General features: G+C 45.5%; 1 protein-coding gene across 2 annotated transcripts in view; it reads right to left on the reverse strand.

The window, feature by feature from the left end:
• The window catches only part of SMAD2 (SMAD family member 2), a 228915-nt gene that overhangs the window by 113048 nt on the left and 96538 nt on the right, over window positions 1-19329 (reverse strand). For both annotated transcript variants that reach the window (XM_086960358.1, XM_086960359.1), the window contains 2 exons: window positions 15880-15954; window positions 1777-1830 (listed from right to left, as the gene is read on the reverse strand). In XM_086960358.1, the coding sequence (XP_086816484.1) occupies window positions 1777-1830; window positions 15880-15954 (129 nt within the window). The remainder of the gene's footprint in view (window positions 1-1776; window positions 1831-15879; window positions 15955-19329) is intronic.

The following is a 19329-nucleotide window of genomic DNA, read 5'->3' on the forward strand; positions in this document are numbered from 1 at the left end:
GTCAAAAGGCACAACAATGAATTGAAGTGGTCTGACTCCACCACAAAGTTTAGATACTTTCAATAGCAGGACTGATACATGAACGATAGAGTGCTCCAGGTCCGGATACCATTAAAACCTTATGGTACAAGGCTAGCATAACTTGCATGAGTCTTCACTTTGAACTTCCTTTACTTGAAAAAAATAACGGAGTAGTCTGAAGGTCTAGGATCTGTCTTGATGCTTAATCCTTCCTGGGGTCAGGATATAGTCAAGTTCATGCTCCATATCTTGGAAACAAGCTTTATAACTCCCTTGATGAACAACAACACTTCTTTAAAAAAGGATTCTGGCACGGTTTGTCATCATCTGGGTGCAAAAGGGGGGGGAGGAGGGTACATGAAGAGGGGTGTCCAGAAAGGGAATCTTGAAGACTTAGACTATAGTGAGTGAATACCAGTAGGGGAGGCAATGTCGTACTCGACCGCTTGCGGCCCTAGATGTCTGTATGAGGGTAAACTAAAGAATATTTGAAGTGTTGACTGGAGATGAAGATGAATAGTGCAGCTGCTGCTGCCCTTGATATATGGTACTACCTCTCCCTCAAGGGCCACAACAAGTATATGCTGGTTGCTGGATGGACTGCGACAGCCGCTGCTGCTGGAAAGCAATGCCCTTAGAGGAGCCTCTGAGCTTCGCATACTTCATATATGGTTGGTGGAATTGGTGGGCCGGGGACAGTAATCCTAAAGAGTGAGTCTTAGGTCAGCTAGCTTTGAAATGCTCCACACTCACATTAGCTTTTTGCCCAAAAAAATCAGGGCCAATCAAAGGGCATATCAATTAATGATGTCTAAAAGTACTCGGAAAATTTGGTTAATCACATCTAGGCCTGATAAATACAATGATGCCCATTGTACAAGCAATCGGGTAAGTGATGTCTAAGACAGAAAATAGAACCTGAAAGCTGCGCCTCGTTCATTTTAGTCCTCTTGAGCGATGGCAACACAAAGGTAGTTCAGGAAGAATCTCACATGCCATGTCCCTGAGGGTGCGATTTTAGCACTACCACCAGGTAAAAAGGAATTAAATTACTGCATTGAAGTAAGGGAGGGTGAACAGCAGTGGTAATCACAGGTGACTTCGAAATGGAGCTTTCAGTTTCAAAGGAAACTTTGCAGTGCAACCCAACACCAGATTGCAGGAGTATGCAGAGCATCTTTTTTAAAGTAGAACGTTGCATACATTTTGCAAAAGCCAAGACAATTCATGGTGTATAATTATTAATTGACATCCACTACCGTACCAACCTAATACTATTTCAGGAACAATGATAAAGATATTATTATTATTATTATTTTTTTTAAAGAGTTGGGTGGCAGTGGTGGGGGATTATTTACAAAAAATATAAATCATACTGTGCCACTTCTTTAACAAAGTCCTTTTTGTAGCTGCCTTTTTTTCTTCCTCAGCTCTGTGACAGCTATATTACCTGCAAGAGTTACTACAGTTTTTCTACATATAGCAATTACCTCATTTTTCTCTAGTCAAGGACATTAAATGACTAATTTGGCTATATTTCTGTATACAAGCATCCCAGAATGAAGCAGTCTGATGCAGAGGAAGGACAAAATAAGCACAGAACTATCCTGATCTAATCAAGGAACTAACTGTGTGAGGTTAAGAACCTCAACGTACCGATATCATTCTGACATTTCACAACATACCATTACGTCTCTACACAAAGTAGGACTATGAAAACAGTACAAATAAAACTGTAGAGTAACTGACTCTCACCCAGGCTATGATTGACAGGAGACAGAGTACTCGGAGACAGTTCTGCTGGAGACCCTGTTGCGGAAAAAAGAAACAATGTTACTTAGTAACTCAACTAATAGACATGGCTATAAGAAAACTACACCACAATTTAACATCTCTTTCAAATTAAATGTTATTTTGTCAAAGAGGTCTTCAGTGGCTGTAAAGCAAAAAAAGGCAGATGTTCATAAAAGAGCATTTGTATAACACCCAACCGTAGCCATGATTTTAGTTTTATCATTAAACACAAACTGCAGAGGACGAATGAATTTCAAAAGAGCATACTTAGTCTCTGCATGAAGAAACATCATATTTCTGTATTTCAGCTGAATTTCCCTTTAGTAATTATTTGTTAAAACATAAACCCATACTAACAAGCCACTCATCGGATAGATTAGATTACTGAAACTACAGAAAAGGAAAATGCTACTTACCAGTATGCATCTGTTCTTGGCATGTAGAGCTGCAGAGTCCTACACTTAGCAATAGATCGCCACCTGGTGTTGGGCTCGGATGATTGCAGGTTGTTGACTTCTTGGAAGAAGTATTTGTAGTCACAAGATAGGTGACTCCTCCCTTTGACAATACTGCGCATTGTCATCGCCTCCATCCTCAATTTGTTTTTCGCCATGATGGGAAATGATGGAGTTAGTAGAAGTAAAGGGAAAAGATGTCCATGCGTGTGCATCTAATTAAGATGAGTACTGGAACGGACACAAGTCCCGGGGAGGCGGGAGGGCGTGTAGGACTCTGCAGCTCTACATGCCAAGAACAGATGCATACTGGTAAATCGCATTTTCCGTTTGAGGCATATGAGCTGCAGATCCTACACTTAGTAATGATTGTGCAGCAGTGTCTCCCCTAGCTGTGGTCGCTTGCATCCGTTGCAACATACTGAAATAGTGTTTTAAGGACAGCTTGGCCCACTGGAGCTTGCTGCTTGGCTCGCACATCAACCCAATAGTGTTTAGTGAAGGTGTGTATTGTAGACCATGTTGCTGGCGTGCATATGTCCTCTAGTGGTATGTTTCCTAAGAAAGCCATAGAGGCTCCTAGTTTGCGAGTGGAGTATGCTCTAGGAGGAACTGTTAGTGTACGTTTAGCTTTTTGATAGGATATTTGAATACACTTTACAATCCATCTGGCAATTCCTCCTTTAGAGATGGGATTGCCTTTGTGTGGGGGAGAGAAAGATGCAAATAGTTGTTTTGTCTTTCTGAAGGATTTGGTCCTGTCTGTGTAATACAGTAGAGCTCTTTTAACATCCAAGGTGTGTAAAGCCCTTTCTGCAACAGAGTCCGGTTTTTGAAAAAACACTGGTAACTCTACTGATTGGTTTAGGTGAAAAGGAGTAATCACTTTTGGCAGGAATTTAGGATTGGGTCTAAGAACCACTTTGTTAGGATGTATTTGAAAAAATGGTTCTTCTATTGTGAATGCTTGTATTTCACTAACTCTTCTGCGAGAGGTGATGGCAACAAGGAAGGCCGTTTTCCATGTTATAAATTGCAGTTCACACTTATGTAAAGGCTCAAAAGGGGGGCCCAGGAGTCTTGTAAGGACCGCATTTAGGTTCCATACTGGAGCAGCTGGTAACCTAGGTGGGATTATTCGTTTTAATCCTTCCATAAATGCTTGTATTGCCGGTACTCTAAAGAGAGATAGATGTTGTCTTTTTTGTAAATAGGCTGCAATTGCTGCTAGATGCAGGCGTAAGGAAGAATAAGCCAAATTGGACCTTTATAGGTGTAGAAGGAAGCAAATTATATTTTGGATGGAAACATCCAGTGGATCAATGTGATTGTTGTTACAGTATATTGCAAATCTTTTCCACTTAGCAGCATAACATGCTCTGGTAGTGGGTCTTCTAGCTTCTTTAATGATATTCATACAGTCTGGTGGTAAGTTTAAGTAACCTAACTCTAGGACTTCAGGAGCCGGATAGCCAAATTCAGTTGGCTTGGTTCTGGGTGCCTTATTTCTCCATGGTTCTGTGTTAACAGGGATGGCGTGAACCGTAATTTCTGATGTGGAATCAGTGAGAGATCCAGTAGCGTGGTGAACCACGGCTGGCGTGCCCATGTGGGGGCCACTAGTATTAGTTTGAGAGACTGTTGTCTGAGCTTGCGTACTACTAGTGGAATGAGTAGGAGAGGCGGAAAAGCGTACGCAAATCTGCCTGATCAGTTCATCCATATTGCATTCCCCTCCGACCCTGGGTGTGGGAACCTGGCGGCGAAGGTTGGGCATTTTGCATTTTCGTGGGTGGCAAACAGGTCTATCTGTGGATGCCCCCACATTTAGAAGAATGGTTGTAGAACTTGTGGGTGTATCTGACATTCGTGAATCTGTTGTGACTGACGACTCAACAGGTCTGCTATCTGATTGTGAATTCCTGGAAGGTGTTCTACTGTCAGGTGTATGTTTTGAGGAATAGCCCATCTCCAAATGTTCTGTGCAAGCTGGGACAGTTGCAGAGAGTGTGTCCCCCCTGTTTTTGTATATAATACATGGCTGTCATATTGTCCGTCCGGACTAGAACAGTTTTGTTTTGTATTTGTACTTGAATGACAAACCTTAGATACTTCCTGTGCGCAGGATGTATAGGACTGTGAAAGTAGGCGTCCTTTAGGTCTAGTGTGGACAGAAAATCTCCCTGTTGTAGTAATGGGAGTACTTGTTGTAAAGTGATCATGTGAAAATGATCCGATTGCATGTAGTGGTTGAGGGGCCTGAGGTCGAAAACTGGTCTTAATGTCTCGTCCTTTTTAGGAATTAGGAAGTACAGGGTGTAAACTCTTGTTCCTCGTTCCTCTAAAGGAACTACTTGAATAGCATCTTTTTGTAGAAGTGCTAGAATTTCCTGTTGAAGCAGAGTTATATAGTCTGTGGACATTGGACGCTGCCTGGGTGGTATGTTTGGGGGGGTTGCTGTGAGTTCTAGGCAGTAACCATGTTGGATAATTTGTCTTACCCACCTGTCTGTTCTGATGGAGTTCCAGACAGGTAGGAACTGTGAAAGTCTGCCCCCCACAGGAGTGGAATGCTGTAGGGGAGGCAGAGGGAAGTCACTGTTTGGGAGTGGAAGAGGAGCGGTTGTTGTTATTACGTCTGCCTCTTCCCTTTTTAGGTCGAGTTCACTCGAACCTATTGTTGTCAACCCAAAAGCTGACTTTTTACGATCCGGATTCTCAACAGTTCACGTGAAATCACGAGACCACAAGCTCCTTCGTGCACGAGCTTGCATTTCCCCACAGGCTTCCCCCTGTCAGCAGCAATCGAAGGCTTACGCTGCCCGCTCCCCGCCCCCGCCGTCACTTATTCACGGCCGCAGGCCGTGACTTCAAAGGGTTCCGCTGCCCCGCCCCCTGCTTCACGGCCATCTGTTCCCCTCTCTCTCTCCCCTAATTATCTTTCCCTCTTCCTTGTTTAAACTGGCACACCTTACTTATACTTCGTTTTTAATTTAATTTAAATTTATCTCCAACACCCCTTCCTCGCATCTCCATGTGCAATCAATGTGGTTTCTGTAAAACTTTTGTAATGCAAATGTTAAATTAAATAAACAAATGCTGCTTGCATACTCAGTGCCTCGAGGCATTACTCGCAGCCGCTGGCAGGCAGGGAGGGCTCCTCCTCCTCGCACAGATCAGAGCATCTCGTGACCCCAATTAAATAACAGCTGTTCCGCGCGCTTGTCCGGAGTACTACCTTGTACTAAGCGGCAACACTGGGGCTGAAATCCAGACGTGCGCAGTGTAGCTTAAGCAAACGTTGGAGGCCCAAGAGCAGCGGTCATCGATGCTAGTGTCGTCTGACAAGCCAGTTCAACAAGCGCTCCAGAGAAGGGGATATGATTTAACCTACCAGCAGTACCTTGACACACGCACTAACCAGGCAGCCCACATCAAAGGCAGCCCAGCCTCCTTCCCCCAGCGTGCGCTCTGCCTCAGGCCAGTCCCAGTCAGATTCAGGGTCCAGCGAGGAACCTTCTGCAACTAACACATAAGTGAGTGACCTTCTGGCTCCCCTGCCCCAAGCACACTGAAGGGGAACCGAAGTAGCGTAACGGCAAGAGCTGCTGCCTTTGTGTAATAACTGGTGCTCATGTAATGCTCACCAATAATTTTGGGCCGAGTTCACGCTTATATAAAACTGCAAAAAATTACTGCACCACAACTTCCCATATACCTCTATTTAACTTTTATTGATGCTGTACCATACCTTATTTTTAACATGTAGTTGAATGCCAAATCGTTATGCAAGAGCTCAGGCAAGACTGATGACAGACTCACTAATTCTTTGTAGCTACAGTTCCCAGAGTTTATAAACAGACTATAGAAGCATTTGACCAGTGTGCATCCCAGAGCTTTGAATCACGTCCTAAACCTATACAGGGTGCGTAATGCAGCTGACTCCAGGCCTTGGCATGCAGCTGAAACAAGTCAGGAGGCACTGACAGCAGTACCACAATGGCACCGACTTCAGTTAACACTGTGTGCATGCCTGCAGACTGAATGTATAATAGCTACAATATTAACAGTCATAACATTGGCGTTCTTGCTTTTGCGTCTACAGCTCATGTCAAGTTAATGATATGGAAAGCAACTCATGTCGGATGTGGGTGTGCATGTTTGTCGTGCTTACAGAACTCAGTGATCACATCCCTTTCAAACTTCATTGCTCTCACTCTCCATCTGTTGACACACGCACTAACCAAGCAGCCCACCCCCTCCCCTCTACTACATCAAAGGCAGCTCAGCCTCCTTCCCCCAGCGTGCGCTCTGCCTCAGGCCAGCATCTCTCCTCCCATAATTATTGACTGCAGGGCCTGCGTCTCATCACCCTTCCTCCCAGTCCCCACAAGCAGGCTTCTCCAGTGGCTGCATGCAAATCTGAGCCCCAACCTCTGACATCGCATATCTCTTTCCATTTGTCTTCCCCAGCCTCTATCTTTCTTTCAATTTGTTTTTCTTTCTAGTAGCAGCTCTGCATTTCTCCTTCTCTCTCTGATGTATTAGGTTCGCACCTATCCGCAAATCTTTACTGCTTGGTTTTTTTTCCGTCTATCTTTTTTCTCTCTCTGTCGAGTGGCCTCTGCCCGCCTGCGCCCCTGTGCCTTTCAGGCTCGTGGGGGTTATCTAAGCAGCTGTCAGTTTCCACTGCTTCCACTTCGCTGCAGCTATCGGTGTGTATTTGTCAGGCACTCGGTTCCTGTTGCTTTCTGTTTGTGGTCCACCGGTGACTGACTGTCACTCCCTGCCCCTTTGCTGATATGCCTGCCAGTATCTTCCTCAGTTTATTGGCATCGGTCTTTACTCTACTCCTTCTGTCCTGGCATTTAATTTCACTTCTGAGACATATTTTGGGTAAACAGGGCTCTGTGACACCCTCAGCCTCATACTTAAACTACCGCTGAACCTGCTCACCCCTCAGCCTGGCCGCCATGTTAGCCCTCACTCTACCGCCCTCACTCTACCGCCCTCACTCTACCGCTCTACTGCCCTCACTCGACCGCCCTCTACCACCCTCACTCTACCGCCCTCACTCTACCACTCTACCGCCCTCATTCTACCACTCTACCGCCCTCACACTCCAAATACCACTCAGTGCCACATAATTACACGCCACATAATTACACTGCACTCAATGCAACATACACTCCAAATACCACTCAGTGCCACATAATTACACTGCACTCAATGCAAATTACACTCCAAATACCACTCAGTGCCACATAATTTCATGCCACATAATTACACTGCACTCAATGCAACACACACTCCAAATACCACTCAGTGCCACATAATTTCATGCCACATAATTATACTGCAGTGAATTCAACATACACTCCAAATACGACTAGGTGCCACATGATTACATGCAACATAATTACACTCTACTCAATGCCACATAAGGAATATGCTACTTACCAGTATGCATCTGTTCTTGGCATGTAGGGCTGCTGACATTCATATCTGTGCATAGATCGCCGCCTAGTGTTGGGTCCGGATGATTGCACATTGTTGTCCTGGAAGAGTCTTCGAAGTATCACAAGATAGGTGGCTCCTTTCCTGGACTACAGTGCGCATGGGCATCCTCAGATTGTTTTTCCCCATTGTGGCAGAGATGGAGTGTAATACAGTAAGAGATGACCATGCCTGGGAATTATCTTGAGTGCTACAGCTGCGACAGGCACCGGGGAGGAGGGTGGGCGATATGAATGTCAGCAGCCCTACATGCCAAGAACAGATGCATACTGGTAAGTAGCATATTCCGTTCGAGGCATGTGGGCTGCTGAATTCATATCTGTGCATAGAATAAATAGCAGTTACCTTCTTATCGGCGGTTGCCCGTGCCAGCTGCAGCAGTCTGAAAGAGTTCTGAGAACAGCCTGTCCTACAGCAGCTTGCTGCTTGGAGTGCACATCTACGCAGTAGTGTTTGGTAAATGTATGTATGGTGGTCCATGTGGTGCTCTACATATATCCTCTAGAGGAATGTTACCTAGGAAAGCCATGGATGCCACTAGCTTGCGTGTGGAATGCGCTCTTGGGGGAACTGTTAAAGTGCGTTTAGCCTTTTGATAACAGATTTGAATGCATTTAAGTATCCACCTGGCTATACCTGATTTGGAAATAGGGTTGCCTTTATGTTGTGGAGAGAAGGCAACAAACAGTTGTTTAGTCTTTCGAAAGTCTTTTGTCCTGTCGATGTAATACAGGAGAGCTCTTTTGACATCTAAGGTGTGCAGTGCTCTGTCTGCCACTGTGTCAGGGTTTGGAAAGAAAACTGGTAGTTCTACGTTTTGATTAATGTGGAACTGTGAGATTACCTTTGGCATGAACTTGGGGTTGGTGCGCAGCACCACCCTATTAGCATGAATTTGTAGTTCTAGCCCAGCAGAGAGAGCATCGTCCTGATGACCTCAGCCCAGCAGAGTGAAGCGACCCACAGTACTCTTCTGTCTGACGTGCTACTCATTCCGGACACCATCGAGGAGAAAGTTTCCCCTACCCCAGAGACTGCATATCACCTCTTGTACTTGGAGGAAATAAAACCAGCTAGCCATAGCTCACTATATCTGGCCTCCCCGTTTGTTATTCCGGTCCGCTGAAGCCCACAGTCCACAGGTGGTGTCAGAAGTGGGATCCCCCGGAGGCATGGAGGCCGCTGTCAAGAAGCTGGCGGAATGCCAAGAACAACTTGGACAAATGATGGAACGATTCATGAAAAACGCTGAGGATGATTGTGGACAACTACACGAAGTACTGAAGGGACAAGGCACAGCCCAAGACCAGGCACTTGGAAAACTCATGGATGTAATGGAACAACAGAGACCCGTGGCTCCCCTACAGAAATACGTGACGGCGAGGATCCCGACTTCTTTTTTACGAACTTCGAACGTCTGGCACAGGCAGCGAATTGGCCAGTCGATCGCTGGGGACACTACTTTGGACCTCTGTTGACCGGAGAATTACAGTCAGCCTATCAACAGGCCAACATACAAGGGCAAACCCCGTACGCTGACATTAAGGCCTGCATACTAGAACGCTTAGGGATAGATGAGGACTCCTACAGGGTACGCCTACGACAAGTCCGAGATGGACGGCAAGAAACCCAGCGGGCCCTGTCCTACCGTATCCACGACCTATGTTTAAAACTCTGACTCTGGTGCATAAAGCACTTTACGGCTCGGGAGCAAGGTACCTGCAGCGAAGGCTTGCCTTCTATCGCCCAGCCCGGTCACTTCGGTCAGAATCTTTGTTCACGGCCGTGATCCCTCGAGTGAGGAAGGCTCGCACTGGGGGTCGCTCCTTTAGTCTCAGGGCCCCCCAGTTGTGGAATTCCTTACCTCTGGCCCTACGTAGTACTGCCAATTTGTTCCTGTTTAGGAAGAGCCTTAAGATCTGGCTTTTTAACCTCTAGGGTGTTTTTCTCTTCTTATTTCTCAGTCCTATGTTATGTTTTTTAATTGCTGAGCTGCCTAGATAAAGCGCCGGGACACTCTGAGTAGCCGTGCGCTATACAAATAAATATATAACATAACATAACATAACAACCCATTGGTTGAAACCCGCCACGTCCACCAAAGAGGACATAATTGCTAAAATCAATCTCGAACAATTCCTCGCTTCACTTCATCCGGCCATCCAAAAGTGGGTACGACAACATGCCCACTTAACCCTGGACAGAGCTGTGGAAATAGCCAGCGCATACAGTAAAGCCCAGGAAGTACAGAAAGTAAAGGACGAACATCTTCCTCGGGGGCCACATGGTAGTCACCTCCAGCCCCAAAGAACCCCAGTCCCCAGAAAGCCAGATCCAGTCCCTTTTGTACCGTATCCCATAATGCCTAGACCAAACCCACCCGGACCTCAATGTTACCATTGTGGAGGTTTTGGTCATATCGCTCGTCATTGTCCACAAAAGGAGGAACCCATGGAAGTGGCTGTATCCCGGAATAATGTATGTCTCACGTCAGAAGCAACTCCGCCACCGTTTAGATGTCCTGTAAAGATCAACGACCATCCCCTGATGGCACTAGCTGACACCGGATGTAGACACAGCGTCTTACGTCCCCAGGACATGCCGAATTCTGTTGGCCCCATCACGGGGACTGTGGCCATCAAATGTGTGCATAGAGACACCAAAAGCTACCCCACCGCCCGAGTGAAAGTACAGAATACTACCGACCAAGGAAGTCTGCTAAATGTGGGACTGATACCAAACCTGCCAGAGCAAGCAATACTGGGTAGCGACTATAGTGGTCTCCCCCTCCTTCTGCACGATACTACGTGCTCCCTGGAAAAATGGTGGAAGGAAGCACCGTTTGCACAAAACCAACCCTCAAGAGTCTCCTCGCCTAAACCCTTCAAATCCAAAAACCAAAAGGAAAGAAGAGGTCATGTTGAAGCATACCCCGTACAAGAAGAACTACATCCCTGGGAAACAGATCGCGAATTTCGCGCAGCACAGCAGGAAGATCCCGTACTGCAGGACGCCTGGGAACGGGCCCTAGACAACGAGGACCCGTTACATGTAGGTCCTTACTTCTTTCGTTCTAAAGGACTGTTATACCGGAAGGCCGGGCCTCACCAAAACCCACAACTAATCATCCCAGGTCCGTTTCGGGACAAAGTGTTGTTTTTGGCCCATAGCCATCTCTTGGGTGGACATTTTGGGGAAGAAAAGACAGGACAGGCAATCCTTGAGAAATTCTACTGGCCCGGAGTATATAACCAAATCAAACGGTACTGTAAAGAATGCTCCATCTGCCAAAAGAACAGCCGTTACCGACCGCCTAAGGTACCCCTCCGTCCTCTTCCTCTTATCGACGTCCCCTTTAGTCCATTAGGGATGGACCTTATAGGTCCTATGTTGCCTTCTAGGAGCGGCTGTAGATACGCTTTAGTCTTGGTCGATTATGCTACGCGCTTCCCGGAGGCTGTCGCCCTAAAACAACCAACCACCCAAAACATAGCGAAAGAACTGGTGTCTATCTTTGCTCGTGTTGGGTTTCCCCGGGAGATCTTAACGGATCAAGGGACCCCTTTCGTATCCTCCCTGATGCGCCAGGTATGCTCTCAGTTGGGCATTAAACAAATAAGAACCTCCGCGTACCACCCACAAACCGATGGGTTGGTGGACTGCTACAACGCCACGTTGAAAGCCACCCTTAAAAAATTGTTAGGTTTGGAAAGCAGGAGGTGGGAAGAGATGTTACCTCTTGCTCTATTCGCCATCCGGTGTAAAACCCAAAGCAGCACCGGTTAGTCACCGTACGAGTTACTGTATGGGAGACCTCCACGAACATTGTTGGATATGGCTTGCGAAGCCTGGGAAGCAGAACCCGATCGAACCAGACCCTTACCCGAGTATGTCGACAATCTGAAAACCCACCTAGCCCAAATCAGAGACATTGTGCGGCAGAATCTGGAAAACGCCCAAAATACACAGAAACAACAGTATGACAAAGGAGCCAAGAATCGCTCCTGTGTGGCAGGAGATTTGGTGCTGTTGCTCCTGCCATCCTTGGATCACAAACTCTTAGGTCAGTGGCACGGCCCGTTCTCCGTCATCCGACAGGTGACTCCTGTTACCTATGAAATAGAGACTGAAACTGCTCGAGGGGTCCGCCAGATATACCACATCAACCTCCTGAAGAAATGGGAGGGTCCCCGCCCCGTCCTGTCGGGTAACCAAGTTGTTACCAATCTACCCTTTGAGGGATGCCTAGACCCGGTCCTGCCTATCATATTAAAACAGGATCTGAGACGAGTTTTGTCCCATGTACAGAATGTCTTCTCCTCCCTTCCCGGACACACCAACATAGTGGAACACGCCATTCAGACTGATCCCGGAGTAACAGTAAGACAACGGCCCTATCGTGTCCTGAAGGCCCACCGAGCCATCATAAAAAAGGAGACAGAACAAATGCTGCAAATCGGCATTATCGAGCCGTCGGTCAGTAGTTAGAACTCGCCGATAGTCTTGGTCCCCAAGCCTGACGGCTCGGTTCTGTATAGATTTTCGTGAGGTAAACAAGGTTTCCCGATTTGATGCCTATCCCCTCCCGCGGGTGGATGAGATGGTGGAACGGATAGGCCCAGCAAAGTACATAAGCACTCTTGATTTATGCAAGGGGTACTGGCAGATACCCCTTAGAGAGGATGATAAAAGAAAAACTGCTTTCTCTACACCTGATGGCTTGTTTCAGTTCCGTGTGATGCCTTTTGGGCTCCACGGAGCACCAGCAACTTTTCAGAGGGCCATGAATAAGGTCCTACAACCCCATTCCCAAGTGCGGGGGCATATTTGGACGACATAGTAATACATAGTGAGACCTGGGAACAACATTTGTGCCATCTCCATGCGGTTGTGTCCTCTCTGGGAAACAGCGGCTTCACCATTAACCCAGCCAAAACGACACTAGCCGCTCAAAGCGTCAAATATTTGGGTTATCTCTTGTGCGAAGACCTCATCCGTCCACAAGACAACAAAATAAAGGCCATTCAGTCTATCCCTTTCCCGCAAACCAAGAAAGAACTCAAGGCCTTTCTCGGGCTTCTGGGCTACTACAGACGGTTCATACCTAACTTTTCTCAAACTGCTGTTCCCTTGACTAATTTAATGAAGAAGACAACCAAAACTGAGGAGGAACTACGCCATCCCTCTCTTCTGTTACGAGCGTTTGAGCAACTGAAACAGACCCTAGTGTCCAGACCCGTCCTTGTTAGTCCAGACTATACCCAACCTTTCATCTTACAAACCGATGCATCCGACCAAGGGTTGGGGGCTGTCTTGTCCGAGAAAGACCCACAAGGGAACGAACGACCTATATTGTACCCAAGCAGAAAACTCTACCCTAGGGAAATGAACTATGCCTGTGTCGAGAAAGAGGCCCTGGCAATAGATTGGGCAGTGGACAGTCTCCGCTATTACCTCGAGGGACATGAATTTGTTTTATAAACGGACCATGCCCCCCTGGAATGGATGGCCCACAATCGGGGCCACAATGATCACGTCCTCAGGTGGTTCCTTTCCCTCCAACCATATAGGTTCAAAACCGAACATAGGAAAGGGGCTGAACAGAGTAAGAGAGAGTTTCCCCTACCCCAGAGCCTGCATTTCACCTCTTGTACTTGGAGGAAATAAAACCAGCTAGCCATAGCTCACTATATCTGGTCTCCCCGCTTGTTTTTCCGGTCCGCTGAAGCCCACAGTCCACAGGCTGTCTATCCCATTAGCCTGTGAGGATCTGCATTCTCTAGTGCTCAAGATGTTGATGCAAAGGGATACAAGCACTGGGGAGAACACATGGGCTCTGGCATTCGAGGACTCAATCAGTGGGCTTTGGTCTCCGGCTAGCGTAGTTGAGAAAAAAGCATGGACTAAGGCTTCCCCCCTCCCCCCCCCCCCCCAACTCTGGTTGTTGAAAATTCACTGTGCAAACCTGAAAGAACCTGAAAGAACATGAAGAACATATGGAGTCTCATAACCTTGTCAGTACATGTCCAAAGGTGATGGGAGAACAAAAAACACAATCTACTTTACAAAAATTTGTTGCCTGTGTTTCAGAAACTCATATATGAACAATCTCAATCCTTTACATATTTTCCTGTAATTATGACCAAAGACAGCTGTAACACGTATATTTAATGATGTTTCACATTTTTCTCGCCGTTATATACATTCTTTAGACTTCTAACAGGCAGCACAGTGTTCTATGCTGTCGATCCTCTGTGCTTTCTGTCCGAGGTGACACTCGCAAAGTCTGGCATAGGCTAAGATTTCAGAAATGAGTGATCCTGTTGAGAGGGTTTGAACTTCTTTTGCAAATTTGGAGTGACTGCTTTCACTTTATTCTGCTTATTTACAGATCAAACTGACTGGAAATGTTTTGTATACACTTTGGCCATACTACACAACATCGGGAATGCTGTACAGCATTGCTAAAAATCACTGGCAAAGGCAGTAGTTTCCAATGGCAACGTATACTGTCTTTGCTAATGCACGTTTGTTGCGGCATTGATAGGTGGAAATGTAGTAACTGATTGCAGAGGAGGCAAGTCAAGAGGGGCAAGCGGAGTTTACAGTGGGGTGTCCTCTTCAGAGATTTATCAGCCTATTTGTGGAAATACAGATGATCAATGTATTAGTGTCACTAAAAGACAGTTCACTCTGCGTGAATGCAAGGACTGAATTGAACTGAATTAATGTATTGTGTAGGAGAGGTGGAAAAATCCCTGGATTGTTGAGGTTGAGTAGGATGATCTTGATGTCAAACAGCGCTTTTTTGACATTGATAAAGGCACCAATAGTAATTTGAGCCTCGAACACATTGATGTTGATGGTGATGGAATTCTCATCAAAGAATTGTCTGTAGGTTTTGAGAGCTTTGACAGACTGTCACGGAGTTGCAAAGTCTTATCGATGACTATCCTTGGCCTGGATGGTGAAACCGTTGGAGAAATGGCTTTTGACAGCGACATTGTTTAAGCAAAAAGAGTCATACAGAATGATACTGAAGAGGACTCCTCCTGTCATTTGTTCTCCTTTTTGCCTTAGATGTTCTTCTTGAGAAATCTTTTTGCTGTGTAGGAGGGTGTGGAGTCTGGCTTCATAACGTTTCATAGCTCCACTTCCTTTGCAATAATGTCTTAAAACTAAGTCTGAGCCAGATGCCATCTTAAAGCCCAATTGGACATTTTTAAGCAGTATTCACATTCTATGGTTGAATGGTACATACCACACAAACTTTGTGTGGCTCTGAAGCTGCCTTTTTTCTGCCACATGATGAGTAAGTCCTGAAATGTGTAAGCATTATGACAGAAAAATGAGTCCTATGTCCAGAAAATAACTGTTTTACACAGTGGAGTATATGGAAAGACCTCCGGTTGAAAAATGTATATGGAACCATGAGCATTTTACCGTCTACAATTAGGAAATACATTTGTTTAGATAGGCTTCTGAAGGGTGCTTCACCCCCTTTGAGCATATGGCATTAGCACCCTGAGCGCACTGTTATATGGGCAATTATGGATTCAAAGTGTTTTTCGGTTCACACACGCTGCAGGGAATTATTCTAATGATTAGGACTATTAACAAAATGAAAACAATGTAACCCATGAGTCACTATTACCTGCATCTTACCAAACAAACAACTGGTAGCTAGCTTCCTTAACAATTCAATTATAGTTTACTGCACTTTAAAGGAAGGTACTGTATAAATATTCTATCTTTCCTATACACTTCACAAACAATTGGGTAGAAGCTATGAAAAATTACAGTCCCAGCCAAAATAAACCTGAACATTCATGTGCACTAAATAATGGGACACAAATTGCTCACAATATGAAGACAGGCTGTCAAACTACTGAGCATTAACCATTTTCTATCAGTTACTTCACTGCATACTCAATATCCTTAAGTGCAGGAATGTGGGACAGCACCATGAGCTGTAACAGGGTAGTTTTAAATCCAAATATCTAAATATTATTGCTAGCAAATATACAAATCAGGACTGAAGATCAGAATACTACTTCCTTTCAATTACACAGATTAAAATTCAGCACAATACCTGTGTCCATACTCTGGTTAAGCTGCTGATCACTGGCTTCGCCATCTTCACTGATGTATCCAGGTGGTGGGGTCTCTAAAGAGACAACAAAACCATTGTAAAACAATGTATACTCAAATAGGTAATTTACCAAAACTCAAATATTTCCTCCAAGAGCATTTCCATTGTAAATCTACTATTAAATAGTCACAACCATGCACGCATTCCCCTAGCAGTTTTAGAAAGGATAATGTTACTTACCCAGTAAGCATCTGTTCTTGGCATGGAGAACTGTAGATTATCATGCTGTGCAAAGCTCGCCATCTAGTGTTGGGTCCGGATGTTTGCACTTTGTTTTCTTCGAAGAAGTCTTTCCAGTCACGAGGTAGGTGACTCCTCCTTGCGGCGATAGTGCGCATGGGCATCGACTCCATTGTTAGATTGCTTGCCGGAGAGGGTGAGAATGGAGTAGTAGTAAAGAATAGAGATGTCCAAGAGTATGTATGTAAATTAAATAGAGAACTACAGCGGATACAGGTATCCGGGGAGGTGGTTGGGCGCATGTGAATCTACAGCTCCACATGCCAAGAACATATGCTTACTGGGTAAGTAACATTATCCGTTCGAGGCATGTGAGCTGTAGATCACATTCTGTGAAGAGATTATATAGCAGTATCCTCTCAAAGAGGTGGCAAACCTGTAGCTGTTGGAGTGGTCTGAAATAGTGTCTTAAGTACTGTTTGACCCACATTGGCTTGTTGTCTCTCTAACATCTACACAGTAGTGTTTAGTGAATGTGTGTGGTGTAGTCCATGTTGCAGCTTTGCAAATGTCAACTATGGGAATGTTTCCCAAAAAGCCATAGGGGCCCCTAGCTTGAGAGTGGAATGTGCCCTAGGGGGTATAGTTGGAGTTCCCTTTGCTTTCGCATAGCAGGTTTGAATGCACTTAACAATCCACCTTGCAATAACTGATTTGGAAATTGGATTGCCCTGTGTGGTGGCGCAAAAGAAACAAGAGTTGTTTTGTTTTACGAAAAGATTGTGTCCTTTCAATAAAGAACAACAGTGCTCTTGTAACATTTAAGGTGTGTAAAGCTCGATCTGCCACTGAATTAGGTTGAGAGAAGAATACAGGCAATTCTACCGACTGATTTATGTGAAATGCAGATACTACCTTAGGTAAAAAATTAGGATTATTACGAAGAACCACTTTGTCTCTGTGCAGTTTGAAAAATGGTTCTTGTATGGTTAATGCCTGTATTTTACTCACTCTCCTTAATGAAGTGATTGCAATGAGGAAAGCGGTTTTCCAGGAGAGGAACTGGGGTTCGTATTTGTGCATGGGCTCAAAAGGTGTACCAATTAATCTTGTGAGGACTAGGTTTAGATTCCACCCTGTAGCAGGTGGCAGTTTAGGTGGTATGACTCTTTTTAGTCCTTCCATGAAGGCTTTGGTCAATGGTACTCTAAACAACAAATGTGTTCTATTTTGTAGATATGCAGCTATTGCCGCTAGGTGTAGTCTGATGGAGGTTTAAGCAAACGCAGACTGTTGCAAGTGTAACAACAAATCGCTTCCCCTTAGCTGCATAGCAGGCCCTTGTAGTAGGTCTTCTAGCCTCCCTAATAGCAGTTATACATTCTGGTGGAAGGTTCAAGTAACCAAACTCTAAGATTTCTTGAGCCATAGATGTTCCTTATCAAAGGGTGTATTTAATATGGAGGTTTGAACCTCGGGTTTGAAGCCAGATATGCGAAGACAGGAATGCCTCCTTAAAAGGACACTGGTGTTTATAGCTCTAGCAGCAGTGTCTGCAGCATCTAGGAAACATCTTATTGCGTTGTTAGAAATAAGTTGTCCTTCAAGCACCAGGTCTTGTGCTTTAGATCTGTGTTCCTGGGGGCAAATATTGTATCAATTGCTCCATCTCGTCCCAGTGTGCACGGACATACTGTGCTAGCAATGCCTGAGTGTTGGAGACACGCCAGAGGTTCGCTGTCTGAGAGGCCACCCTTTTACCAGAAGCATCAATAAGTTTGGATTCTTTACCAGGAGGTGGAGAATCTCCTGTTTGGGAGTTGGCTCTTTACCTTGCATTGGACACAACCAGAAAGTTTAGTGGCAACTGTCCCCTTACATATACTGGATCCAATTGTGCTGGCTTGTACTTCTTGTCTACTCCAGGGGTAAGAATACGAGCTCTAACCGGGTCATTAAAGAGGTCAACTACATGCCTGATCATACCTTTGAGCATGGGCAGTGTGTGTGATGACTTCTGCGTGGCACTGACGGTTTTACAGAGTAAATCCTCTTTTAAGGATTCTTTATGTAGCTGCACCCCATGATAGGTGGCAGCTCTACCAGTAATTCAATGTAGCCTACACGGTCATCTGGGGGAGAGGACTGGTTAGGGTACAAGTCGGGTTCATTGCCTGTGGGCGAATTGGTGTTGTAATCGTCCCATGGGTCTTGTAGTGGCCGATTATCATCCCCATCATCCTGGTTGTCAGGTGTATGTAGTGGTGAATGTTCAGGTGAAACTGACTGAAACTGAGGGTAAGGAGGTGATGGAAGAGGCAGAGGGGGAGGGGGAAGGGTTAATTCCGACAGTTCTTTTCTTCAAAAGAATGTGATATTCCTCTTCTGTAACTTTCCTAGGCAGGTAGTACCAAGAGCTTTACATTAATTTATTTTTGACACGATGTGGGGATAACCCAAGCTCAGTGCAACAACTCAACAACTATTTAAATAGTTGTTGATTCGTTGCACTGAGCTTGGGTTATCCCCCAAATCATGTCAAAAATAAATTAATGTAAAGCTCTTGGTACTTACTGCCTAGGAAAGTTTTTTTCTCTTTGGCAATTTGCCCTGTCCTAGAAATACTAGAACTCAACAGGGGGTCCTATTTTTCTTCATTATATTCCTCATCTGTATCAGCCCTTCTTTTTAAAGTTACTAAGTCTGTGGATGAATATACAACACTTTGTTTCGGATCCGGTTTGTCGATCGAGCGTCAAAACTGTGCTTTTTCTGGGTTTTCAGCACATCTGCCTGTTTCGGCGCCAACATTTTTGGTGCCGGAGTCGTAAGCTTTGGTGTCTTTGGACCCGAAGTGTGTTCTGGGGCCGAATTTGGAGGGAGTCCCTTTCGGAGCCGGAAGGCTTTTTAGTAGGTGTGAGAAAGTGCCATCTTTCTTGCCTTGGTATGCCCCCACTTTTTTCTGAACTGCTGATGTGCTTTGACTGAGTGTGCTCTGGGTTGCTGCCAACCAGGTACCGAGGGCCTGTGTTCCTTCCTTAAAACTGTGTTGAAACTGAAACCCAATTGCCATCTCTGGCCACCTGCCAGCCCCTAGTAAATGGTACCCTAGGCATGGTGACCAGAGGAGACCCCTAAGGGCTGCAGCACTTATTGTGCCACCCTTAGGGGCCCTGTACCCTGGCACCCATGCACTGCCTTTGTAGGCTG

The sequence above is a fragment of the Lissotriton vulgaris genome, chromosome 3_1 (genome assembly GCF_964263255.1).
Source record: "Lissotriton vulgaris chromosome 3_1, aLisVul1.2, whole genome shotgun sequence".
NCBI classification, from domain to species: Eukaryota; Metazoa; Chordata; class Amphibia; order Caudata; family Salamandridae; genus Lissotriton; species Lissotriton vulgaris.